The sequence below is a fragment of the Clinocottus analis genome, unplaced genomic scaffold, assembly GCF_023055335.1.
Source record: "Clinocottus analis isolate CAN_PGR_092001 unplaced genomic scaffold, fCliAna1.0.p SCAF_10, whole genome shotgun sequence".
Taxonomy (NCBI): Eukaryota; Metazoa; Chordata; class Actinopteri; order Perciformes; family Cottidae; genus Clinocottus; species Clinocottus analis.
In genome coordinates this window covers 17,926,218-17,938,643 of record NW_027175821.1, presented here as the reverse complement: position 1 = coordinate 17,938,643, position 12,426 = coordinate 17,926,218, and the positions used below count along the sequence as shown (strand labels likewise).

The following is a 12,426-nucleotide window of genomic DNA, read 5'->3' as shown; positions in this document are numbered from 1 at the left end:
ACTGTCAGTATCACCAAAACATTGAGAACACTACAGGTCAAAGGAAAAACATGCCTTTTTAATTGTGGGGTGCCTTGTCTCTTTAAAAATGAGCTGGGGGGAAACCCTGCAGGAACGTGGGTTAAAGGTCCTGATGGAGCTTCGTCACCATGAGACTTTCTTCTCCTCCGTTTGTCCTCTGTCCTCTTCCTTCCTCTGCCTCGCTGCTTCACTCCCCTCAACAGTGAGCCCATCTGCTGCTGTCACTGTGTCGTTGCTACGGCAACAACACCCCTGTTCCATGAGCCCCGATTGGTTGTCAGGGAATTATGGTCACATTGTGCAGATTATCGAAGATGACACACGAAATTCCTCCGAGTGTGCGTGTGCGTGATTAGATGAAGACGACGCACTCTGAAACGGCTTCACGCTCTTCGTAGACTTGTTGCTTGTGGGAAGAACATTAAATTGTTTCTCAAACTGAACTAAGTGAAAATATGCAGAGCCACTGTGATGTGCATCTTTGGAGGTAAATGTACTACATCGTGTGAAAAGATGAGAAATGATGATGCATCACCTAGCTGTCCTCAGGACTTTAACTTAACTTCAAGATTTAGTTTCAACTCATTGACCTCCAGCTTCATATATTAACACAATTTACTGTTGACTGGTAATATCTCAGTTTGACAAATCTAATAATTAAGACATTTAAAAAGGGCTTGAATAAAAAATGCGTAATTTAAATAAATATAATACAAATTATGACTAGAGAGAACTATTTTGCAGATGTTCTGAAGTTTTTAACAAGTGATAATTTAAATTAAGATATCTTTCAACTTGACAATGTATATTCATATATAGCCATATATACACACACACACACACACACACACATATATATATATATATATATATATATAGTTATATATATATATATAACTATATATATATATATATATATATAACTATATATATATATATATATAGTTATATATATATATATATATATATATATATATATATATATATATATATTTCATAAAATCCCATACAATATCCTGTTTTTTTAAACAAAGCTTATTCAAAAGAAATTGTTAGTGTCATTATTTTAATTAATTATTTAAACTGAACTGAAACTAAATAATGATCTAAATGAGATAATGGGACAAGCAGTTAAAAACTAAAAATAATAATCATCATTACATAACCAATAATTAAGATGTTTAAAAATGGGTTGAATGAAAAATTTCTAATTGATTTATTTAAGTCATAATTTAAATAAATATAATAAAAATTATGACTAGAGAGAACTATTTTAAAGATGTTCTGAAGTTTTTAACAAGACAATTTATTTAAATTAAGATAACTTTCAACTTGTCAACATATATTCATATATACATAGAATATATATAGATATAAATATATTTATATCTATATATATATATTATTGTTTCATAAAATCCAACATTCTGTTTTTTTAAAACAAAAGTTATTCAAAAGAAAATGTTAGTGTCATTATTTTAATTAATTATTTAAACAGAACTGAAACTAAATAATGATCTAAATGAGATAATGGGACAAGCAGTTAAAAACTAAAAAATAATAATAATCATCATTATTATTACTAAACAAACAGCGTCCCGCTATCATCGTTCACATGAGTGTTTTTTTCTGTGGGAAATTGTTCTCTGTGTCTTGGGCAGAATAAAAATGTCCCAGCTTGTGGGACCTGAAGACACCGATTAAAAGTCTGATTTATCATGTGACATTAATTCAATGCTTTTCACTAGTAATATGAATAGACGATGCTGTGAATATAACCTTGGATTATCCGCCATCGAGAGCATATTCCATCACGGCCGCTGATTTGTGATGTGCAACAACGAGTCTGGATACCACCTCAGACATAGAAGTCCCTTTGTGTATCATCATTAAAATGCAGGCGGCGACATAATGAACAAAGGAACTTGAATGTTTAACAGGCGTTCATTCAAATGGTGTCAATGCGACCGAGGCCCTGTCCAGTTAGTTATCAGAGAGCCTTTGAGGTGATGAGACAATATTAGACCAGCTGTTGAAAACCCTGTCGGGGTGACCTGGAAGCATCATTCATAGAGCTGGAAATATTGCCCCCTTTTTAAAATCAGAGTTTAAAAAAAAAAGAAGTTGCTGTGTGGTTTGGACTTTTTGATGGACGAGTGCATCGGTGTGTGTGTGTGTGTGTGTGTGTGTGTGTGTGTGTGTGTATGGGTGAAAGCACGGGGCAGAGAGCGGCCTGGAACAAAAGGTCCTGGCCTTGGCCCTGGTTTGGTGGTTCGGTCCAGAGTTTCGGGGGACGGAAAAAGGAGAAAACAAAAATCCCCACGGACATCATTAGTGGGCCAAGAACACAGAACAATGACAACGGACCGGGGCTGACATTTCAAGTCTCAAAATGTCTCAAAGGATCTTTTGTGTCCCTCCTACATTCTGATGTTAGACTGCTAAACACCGATTCAGTCGATGCATTGTAGGCCAAAGAAATCCAGGTTGCTGGTGTTTCGTAGGTTTCAACATGGTTGACAAAAAGTTCAGGACAACAAAATGTAGTTGCATGGTAGTTTAGATTTATCCAGTTGTGGTTGATTTAAACCGTTGATATGAAAATGTTGTATTATGGATTTGTTCTCTTCATTTTTGAGTTGTTTATTTCCTTTTTTCCTAGAAAACTTTGCATGGGAAGCACTGGAGTGTTGCTGTAATGCTCAGAAGTCTTGAATGTATCAGTGAAGGGTTGAATTTTGTATTTCTCTTGTTGTTTACATAACAAATACAACGCCTCTGCCTTGGCTTTTGTTAAAATGCCTCGTTCTGCACACAAGAGGATGTACGGGAGAAGCAAGCAGTCACCACCAGTTTTACAACGTTCTCCCTGACAGACTGCTGTGCTGTCCACGTGCACGCGCCCAGTACTGAGAAGCATATCTGATGATGAGAGGTAATCTGCTTCAAAACATTTTTGTTATATTTGTTAAAATTCTCATTACACCTCCACTGCAATCAATTAATCGAATGCTCCGACTGTGGCTCACCACAGGACTGTAATAAGTCCATCCAATCATTTCATTTGACCCGCATGTAATGACATCTGCCCGTCTGGGTTCATTCTGCCCGTACGCTCATTGTTCCTGACAGATTTCTTTCACCAGCTGCTGGCGGAACAGCTGTGAGCACACACAATAGCCATGTTCGATGTTTACCATCTACATGATCATTTTGAGGGTGTGGCCATGGAGGGAGGTTTGCTAGATTTAGCAATGTATGGATTTGGTGCTGAGATACTTTTTTACATCAACACTTAGGTTGAATCGTTTTAAAATTCCAGCGTCCTCTTACTAGCGTCTGAGCTTTAACGGTTCAACGAGGTAAATCCATGCCTGCTGCTGCACTGTGCAACACAGTGTCTGGCTGATGAAGAAATGCCACTCAAAATGGCTGATGACAACTAATCCAGCTAAAACAAACACCTGAACACAAATACACATTAAGGCTGAATTCCCATAAATGAATAAAAACACAGATGCTCATCAGCGAAGGGAAATATTCATCAACACCTTTTTTCTCATTCCTAAATTTGGGGGGGGGGAAATCACACAGCGCGCTCTCGCTCATTTTTGTGTGACTGTACTGTTTGCTTACAGGAGAGGAGCCCTCTGGCCTAACGTTCCTGCAGTGAGTGGGCTGCCGGATTCTTCGCTCATCTTTAAATCCAAATGTGTTAAAAAAAACTGATTTACAGACGTTCATATTCTCTCCGAGCGCTCGTGAAATGCAGTCGCGGTAAATAAAATCAACAGTGTGGCTGCGTAACACTTGACGTGTGAATGTGTGTAGGTGTGGTGCTCATGCTACATGTCTCCTCACAGAGATATTATACATCTACCTTGCTGTCCAACTAGGCCATCACCTCCTCCTTAAATCTCCACATTCCAACTTAAATAGGATATTGTTTATAAGCTTATCACGAAGTCGCATTCTGTGTTTGTATGAAGTATTTATGTTCAAACCTCTGCCGGCTGTAACGTTACTTCATTTTCCCCAAGCTCCAATTAATACCCATAGCCCAGGGCACAGCTGTACAATCACTGTGGCATCTCACACTTGGCTCAGCGCCAGAAGCACTAGACTGAGTTTGCAGAGGTGAAGAAAGAGTACAAATCCTGATGTATGCTAAGGTTACACTAACAGACCTGGAAAATTAAGGCCATCGTTGAGAGACTGATTAAGTGGCCAACTGTCCAACACTCAGCGAGCCGGAAGAAGTTCCCACGTTAAGTCCTCTTCAAGCCTGTTGTACATTAACGTTGCTGGCTTCATTTACCTGTCACTTTAACGTTTCTTACGGCTTCATTTAGACATGACGGGATCTTTGAGTTTGCATGAAGTACGGAGGGCGTTCTCTTCTCACGCGCTGCATCACTGGTGATTTAAACACTCATTTTTGCTTGTTTCAGTCTTAATTAATTGCCATTGTGAGCTCCAGTGAAACTAGTAGCTCCATTCTGACAATGAATCGTCTTTTAAATTTGATTTTTTTTTTAGTTATTTAGAGAGTTTTACTGCTTATTTTATTAATGCAATACACTAGAATAAGTTGGGATTTTAATTCTAAATTGCACACATGCAGCATTTAAAGCGTTCATGTAGCATGAAGTTCGCTGCTTTCCTTTCTTTTTTTTAAAAAAAAAAGGGAAAGAAATACACAAAGTTCATTTCATTTCTCTCTGAGCATTCTTTACCTCGTGCTTACGTGGCATTTATGTTAACACAACTGCTTTCAGAATAGTGTTTGTGTCTCTCTAACATCCAAGCTAGTGAAACCTTTGTAACATGAAGGTGACTCGGGGTGTCACATCGAGGGGGTGGGGTTCAGTGGCCAAATTAAATCAAGCCTAAAAACGCAATTTTTCGATAGCAAAAGCAGCCCCTGAGAACACAAGCTTATAGAAATGGGACATCTCGCTTACTTTCCATATTTCACAACACACTGGTTCTGCCTTGTTGATCAATTTCCAAAAAGGTATGAGTCAGAACAGAGCATCCTGCTTTCTATGGAGAGGATTCAATGAGGTTGTGGTCGATCCCTGGTTTTCTGCCTTCGTGGGATGAGGAACCAAAACAGACTCTCCAGCCATTGTGCCAAGCAAAAGATAAAAATGCCACGGGCTATTTCAGACATGAACGCACAGACATGATGACATTTCAAATTGTGTTTGAAACAAATAAGTGAATGAGCTGTGATTACAATTATTCCTCCCCACTTTGTCCAGATACTCAAGTCACAAAAGGCTTTTTCAAACAGTGAATTAAAACAAACACGCCCACCGGTTTCATCATAGCAACAAGCCTCGGCACAGCCTCGCTCTTACCGAAAACAATCAGTCTAAAGATTCCCGTTTTTTTGCAAACAAATGAGCCAAAATCCAGTTTGGCACTTCTCACCGTCAGAGCCGTGCCTGCCTCATTCAGTTTCAAAGTTATGTCCAAACACGCCATGACACGACAAACTGTCTTTGTCCGTCTCACTCCCTCGATGATTCGTGGGCTTCTACCCTCCTTCTGTCTCGGACAATGTCTCTTACTTTCCTCCATTAAGCATTGTCCATCATCTCTGTAGTTCATGCTAATGGTTCTAACTAACCTCTGTGAGGCGTGTTGAGCTTTCTGATTAGTCTGGAAGCGTGTGTTTCTCTTGTGTGAAAGCAGGTGTGTGTGTGTGTAGTATATAATCCCCTTCATGAAGGTTTGTTCGCACAGAGATCCGCAGGGACTGGAGGTGTGAGCTGCATGGTTACATCATTTTCCAGCTTCTTTTCTTATCTTCCCCTCCCTCGCCATCGCTCTTTCCCTCCCTCCGTTTCTTTGGTCCTATTCTCTCTCTGCACTTTTGCCATTTCTCCCCCATCTTCCTGGCCACTTTTTCTCCCTCTTCCTCTCCAAACCGCCCACTTTTGTGCCCTCTGTGTTACATAAGACACAGGGATCAGCGCACAGATGATTTGTCTTTACACATTTGTTTTCACACTCTCCCTGCTGCCCGCTCTTCTGCTCCATCTCACAATTATGTCTCTTGGTGATATTATTCTCTTTATTCTAATTCATCTGACACGCCATGCAATAAAAAAAAACAACAAAGATAAAGAAACTGAATTTGTTGCATGAAAAACATGTCTTCAGTTTTTTTCTCCTACCGTTGATCTAATCTCAATCTAATTATCTTTCTCTCGCAAGCCAGTAAGTTTGTTTTCTTGAATACGGGAAAGATATGACAGATGACGACTCTAAGGAGTCTAGATTACAAGGCGAGCAAAATTAGAAATAAGTTTGCTTCGACAGTGCAGAGTCGTGAGTTGAGAGCACATTAAAATAAAAACACTGCAACAAAGAAATGAATAAAAAAGGAGGGAATCAATGAAGGAAGGAAAAACTACAGCTTAGGCGGTTGAGTGGAACTGAAACGATGATGTCACTTACTGTAGCCACTGTTTCTATCAGCGACCGTAGCCTTTAACTTCAACATGTATATAATCTCTCCAGACCGCCTGTTGTGTTGAGATTGTCCTCGTAAATGGCGACATGCGATAAAGATCAAGGGTAATCATTGCCTCTGTGTGCATGTTATCATACGATAACACAAGGCAATTAGGCCACTGTAAGGTAAAACATTACCGATGTTATTCTTGGTGCCGCTGGCCCGGCAGTCATGCTGTGTTGCCGGGCAACAGGGGAAATGCCTCTGAGTTTCTTTAGTCTGCCGATCACGATCTCGGAGTTCAACGCAGACGTCAGACACAGAAAGGTGTGTCTAGTTCAACACAGTCAAATAGCTTCGCCATTAAACCACATCCGCACTGCCATCTCGACACAGAACACACCTCAGCATGCGTTCAACTGTGTGTGTGTGTGTGTGTGTGTGTGTGTGTGTGTGTGTGTGTGTGTGTGTGTGTGGACGTGTTGGGGTGCGGCTCTTCTAGATTTTTCTGATAAGTATTTTGTTGACCGAGGAACTTTCTGTTCAGTAATACTATGTACTGTACTTCAACAGCTAGAGGAAGTGATTACTTCCTGAACTACTGCAGCTGACTAATAACTCTCACTGTGGTTTGTTTCACTGAAACAATTTGTTGTTGTTTCCCTGTAGGATCAAGAGTCATTTCCGAATGTCGCCTGGTCGCATTAGACTTACAAACCAGTATCTCTGGAGTCAATTCTTGCAACTCATTTTGCTTGGGATTGTTTAAATGGACGACAGTACATCAACTGCAAGTCGAAAAACAATATTACTGTGCACACAATGTAGAAGTTCTTTCATAAATCAACTAGTATTAACTCACAGAGGGATGTATGTATCAAATCATAACAATGTTGACTTTTCCACGAATTCACATTCATCTAAAAACTATATCAACAGCGCATTGATCTCTCCACGTTACTCCATGTTTTCCAACGTTACGGCTCAAGTATTCAATGTATGCTGTGATGAAGGATTTGACCATCTCCCAGAGTAAAATCAGTTATCACTGCTTTGTATTTCTTCTCAAAGCAAGCGGGGAGTATGCTGTCGAGTTTGATGGCATACCGGCACTTCAGTTGTTCACTTTTCATAGAGTGGGTGTGTCCGTTTCTCTCTGTGTGATAACCAGGAAAGAATTTCCCCCCTGACCTTCGCCGAGGTAAATGCTACTTTCAGCCGTCTCAGTGGAAGTTAAAGAGGAAGAAGAGAACAAGAGGAGAAGACAAAAAGGAGGTATGATGTGTTTTGTAATTTAAATATTACTTTGGAGATGTTGACAGGGAATTTATGTATTAATAACTTGTCTTTTATGCAAAGAGCTATGTAACAATATGAAGTGGATTATTTGTTCTCTATTGCAATGTTTAATGCACTTTTTTCTTTTTTTATGCGAGTTAATGTTTGCATGAATCATGCAAACATGGTCTATACACTGACTACAGCGGGCGGAAGAAAAGACTCCCAAGGGTGGATGGAGGGCTGAGCAAAAATAGATAAAACATACTTTGTATATCTATGAGGGGAAGTCAGAAGAAGAGGAGATGTGTATGCCTGAGCCCGAAGACTAAAATAAAGAATAAGCTGAATAAAAGGACAACCTCACTGTGATGTCTGACAAATGTTTCTCTGTGACGACTTCAACAACATTTAGACCTTCTTTACCATTCATGTACCGACACATTTGGAGGTATCACTGAGCATAACTACAATGAGACAGTTTGCCATTAAAAAACATGATATTACCACATATACAAGCAGATTCTGACATAGTATTCAAGGGATTAACTGAGTGATGGCTCGTGAAGATGAAGAAAGGGACGAGCAGTACCTGTTCATTGATGGAGCTGTAGTCGTTGGTGGTGGAGACGTCATCTTCCTCGGAGTCAAACAGGCCCTCTTGGTTGTCCAACAGCTCTGCCAGGACTCGGCTGACAGACTCCTGGTCTCGAAGGTCCTCTCCTTCTGTTGACAGACTGCAAACACAAGACGAGAGAAGACTGCGTTGTATTGGTTGTACACTGCTTCCCACAGGATGTTAGAATAATTACGATACCTGAATACATGCATGTGTAAGTGCCTCTGTGTCAAGTGCAAAGGATGCACTTGGTTGTCCGGAAGCTCACAGCAGCAGCTGACAGTTGGAACTATTTTGCAAAGAAACGATGATTGTGATTATCTAAGCACAATTGTTAAAAGGGCTCTTACTGGAAGATGTCTGGTCCGAAGACAGCGGCCAGCGTCCCGATGTTCCAGCTCTCCTGCTGAAGGGAGGCCACGCTGGCCAGGAAGCGGCACAGGAAGCGCAGCAGGCCGTAGTTCAGCTGGGGAAGCTGCTGCAGCAGGTACTTCAGGTTTCTACACAGTTCCTCTTCATTGCTGTAATCTGGAGGTTGTAAAAGAGAAGAATAGCGGTTATGATTACATGTGAATAATAAACATTTTATACGCTTTGCTTACTTTGTCCAATTACTTTTACTAGAAACGGCTGTTTGTATTCATCATCCCCATTATAATGATATGCTTGAAACAATGGTACACTCGATGTTGCAAAACATCATTACTGTTTTTGAAAATACTGTGGAATACATGATGGGTTATCAATTCAATTCCTCTGTGTTCCTGCATGGTTGACCTGAAAGATTATTTACTGAAGAAAACATCGTACAAACAGAGAAGATTGAGGTACAATGAGGGGAAACAGGAGATGGCATCAGGGTGGAAATGTAGTGGCATCGTAATGCCATTATGGTACAGTATTTACAAAAAATTAGAAAGGAATGACATGGAGGGTCTTGCAAACTCCCCCACTGCTGTTATCAGCATGACAGCCACAGAAAAAAACATCATCATGCAAATAGGATTAGAATAGATTATCTGTGATTAAAAAAGAAACAGAGGATAGGGCAAAGAGGAGGGACCGAAACCGACGGAGATTTGTGGAAGTGACAATTCATTTTCCATTAACCATGTATTACCCCCCCTCTTGGATTGGTCTGACTTTGCCAAATATCATAGAAGATGTATGATAATGAGTAAACCCGGATGTTAATGAGGTCATAAAGCTTAAAATTGTTCTTAAAAATAAATATGAAATATAATATACCAGGGGATATCAACACAACCTTTGCCATTAGAGGGTAGGTTTTCTGAAGTCTACCTTCATACAATACACATATGTACATTGAACGCATTATTAGTCATAGCATTATTTCCCATGTACAACATCAGTACCATTTTAAGATAGACAAAACACACCATTTAGGTACTTGCAGTACTTCTTACCTCCGAGTGTTATGAAAGCATTTCTACTTTATTCCTTAGCCTTGCACTGTGTGCTCACAGCTCAGAAAACTACTAACTAAATAGCGGGTGTGTTGTACTGAAAGATGCCTCTCTTTTTGTGCCTTAATATCAGGTCAGCTTAGTCACTGTCACGCTTCCCACTGAGATTAAGGGGGAGGAGGAAAAAGTTCAAAAAGAGTAGCAAAAAAAAAAAAGCTTTCGCAACAAGCACAAATACGTCATGTACTAAACTCAAAACAAAAGATCAGTTGATGGGTTCAAAGTGGATAAAAAGAGAAAGAGGGTGACTGAGTGGGTGGAGAAGTGGGAGAAGCCGTCCCCGTCACACACCTTGGTGTAGCTGTAGAATGTGTCCCTGTATGGCCGTTGGGATGACCGGCTCAGGAAGCTCCTGCAGGAAGAGTCGGAGCAGACTGACGGCTGACGCCAGGTCCGCCTCCTTTTCTAGCTCCACCTCCTCGCCACTGTCATAGCGCTGCCGCAGCCAATCCACACGCTCTGCGTTGCCGTTAACAAGGAAGAGCCCCTCCAGGTCCAGAAGACCTGATGACACATAACACAGCAATTATTACTGAGGTTAAAGACAATACATCACTTTTACTGGTTTGAATATTGAGCTAATATCCTTGTTTTTAAACCACCTGAACTCGTGCACAAGCCAGGAGAGACAAGCAGTGAAATATTGTGTGTTTGTTTTTGGAAATCTTATTACATAATGTACTCATAAATGCTTCTTTGCTGGTCAGATAACTGCTGATTCAAATTGAATTTGTTTTTAAAAGGTTATTTCATTACTGTGCACAACATGCCAATATTTTAGTCACAACCAAATGACTTGAGATGAACATCATTGCTGGGAAGATGGCGCATTTATGCTTTAATCTCTAAAACGAGGGCTTAATTGTAGCTGTAGCTTAGTTGTCTTGTAAGTGGTTTATCTGCTGGACATTGCAGCGTGTTCTGTAAATTGTAGCTGGTACATTTTCTATAATAATGTTCTATAGTAAAAACTCCTTATCTGCTCATGAATTAAAGTGCATTGAGAAACTAATAAATGACACACCGTTGGTCTCTGCTACATTTCTGTGTGATCGTGCTGAAAGGGTTTGTGTGGATGTCGATGTGGTAAGTAGTTGTGTCCAGGTGCAGGTCAGGCCATAGTTCTAGTAGTAACAATAACAACAACAACAACAACAACAACAACAACAACAACCGGTAACTACCTGAATGGAAATACCTGCAAAATAGAGTGCGGTATTTCTGAGCTTTGGACCTAATGAAAATACATCTGGACTAAAATGTATAACCTGCTGATGTGTTGATGTGCTAGAAAACTGAGGGATCCAAAGAATAAACTGGTGACCTATTCAGTGGAGAAATGCAAACTTATAATTTGATAATAGAAATAAAGGAAGTATAGGGATCTGTGTGTCTGTGTGTGCATACAAGTGCTATCATTATGAAAAAAACAAACAGGCATGACCACGAGAGCGACCATTACTCCAGTCTTTGTGATTAAAAGGACAAACCAATTCCAACAGCAGGTCCTGTCGGGCTTTAGTCAGTTTAATGACATGTCTTTACGTCGTCATGTTTTTCCTCCTTTACAGAAAACAGCTATCTGTTCATCTTGTGTAATGTTATGTTCATATTATGCACCGTGTAGTCACGTGAGTCTCCTGTGATGCTTTATTTGTTTTCTGAAGTTAACAACTGCTACCGATAGCTACAATAACAACTGCAGCTCGGATTTGCACAAATTTAAATCAAGTGGACGTTCCATTAACTCGTTGCTATTCTTGGCTCGATTTATTCCTGACGAATGCTTTATGTAACAGTGGTGAAAATCTACCGCAGTGTGAGAATGCTGATCGACCTGTTTTGGGTACATATCCCCCTTGGCTGTAGAAGAAAACGGTTGACCAATGGAGCCTAAAGGAGCTCAGTGTGCGTCAAACAAGCTAGTTTGTATGTAGAGCTGTCTGAACATGTCTGAGGGCAACAAATGTTTGTGCCTGTTCCGGTGCAAAATGCGATGAATCGTACAAATGGGGATAATGAAGCACACTTTCGGACATTTTATCCTCGGAGGAATTCATGGGTTTGCACTGGAATGAAAAGAAGAAAAAAAAAGAGCTTTTAACCGTAGTTCCTCCATGAAACTGCTCACTCATTTATTCTCCATTCCCAACCAGTTCTCACTGTTCACTTATCGCATTCAGATTAATTATTTGTCATGATGACTGTTGCAGAAGTAAGGCTGAGCAAATATCAAGATCATTTTGACCAAACACCTCAATATTGTGATTATTCCAATAAATATGTTTATGATGACTAAGTGGGTAAAGGAAAACAAGAAAAAACCCTTATGAGATGAGACATTTACTTCACTTCACTGTAATGCAGACTTTAGAACCAGAAAAATACATAATTTTTGCCATATTACTAAAGATCTATGCATGCGCCGCACACAAAGAACCCAGAGAGGTTTAAATGCTTCGAGACATTTAAGTGTTAATGTTGTGGCTTGCAGATTAGGAAACGGCTTCTTGATGATTCCTCCTGACTCCTGTTCACTCCCTGGTTTCCTC

The 12,426-nt window shown here is 40.0% G+C and overlaps 1 protein-coding gene across 3 annotated transcripts in view; it reads right to left on the bottom strand.

Moving 5' to 3' along the window:
• The window catches only part of fam13b (family with sequence similarity 13 member B), a 70,618-nt gene that overhangs the window by 35,351 nt on the left and 22,841 nt on the right, over positions 1–12,426 (bottom strand). For all 3 annotated transcript variants that reach the window (XM_068593726.1, XM_068593735.1, XM_068593744.1), the window contains exons 4-6: positions 10,166–10,378; positions 8,738–8,915; positions 8,361–8,505 (exon numbers count right to left, since the gene is read on the bottom strand). In XM_068593726.1, the coding sequence (XP_068449827.1) occupies positions 8,361–8,505; positions 8,738–8,915; positions 10,166–10,378 (536 nt within the window). The remainder of the gene's footprint in view (positions 1–8,360; positions 8,506–8,737; positions 8,916–10,165; positions 10,379–12,426) is intronic.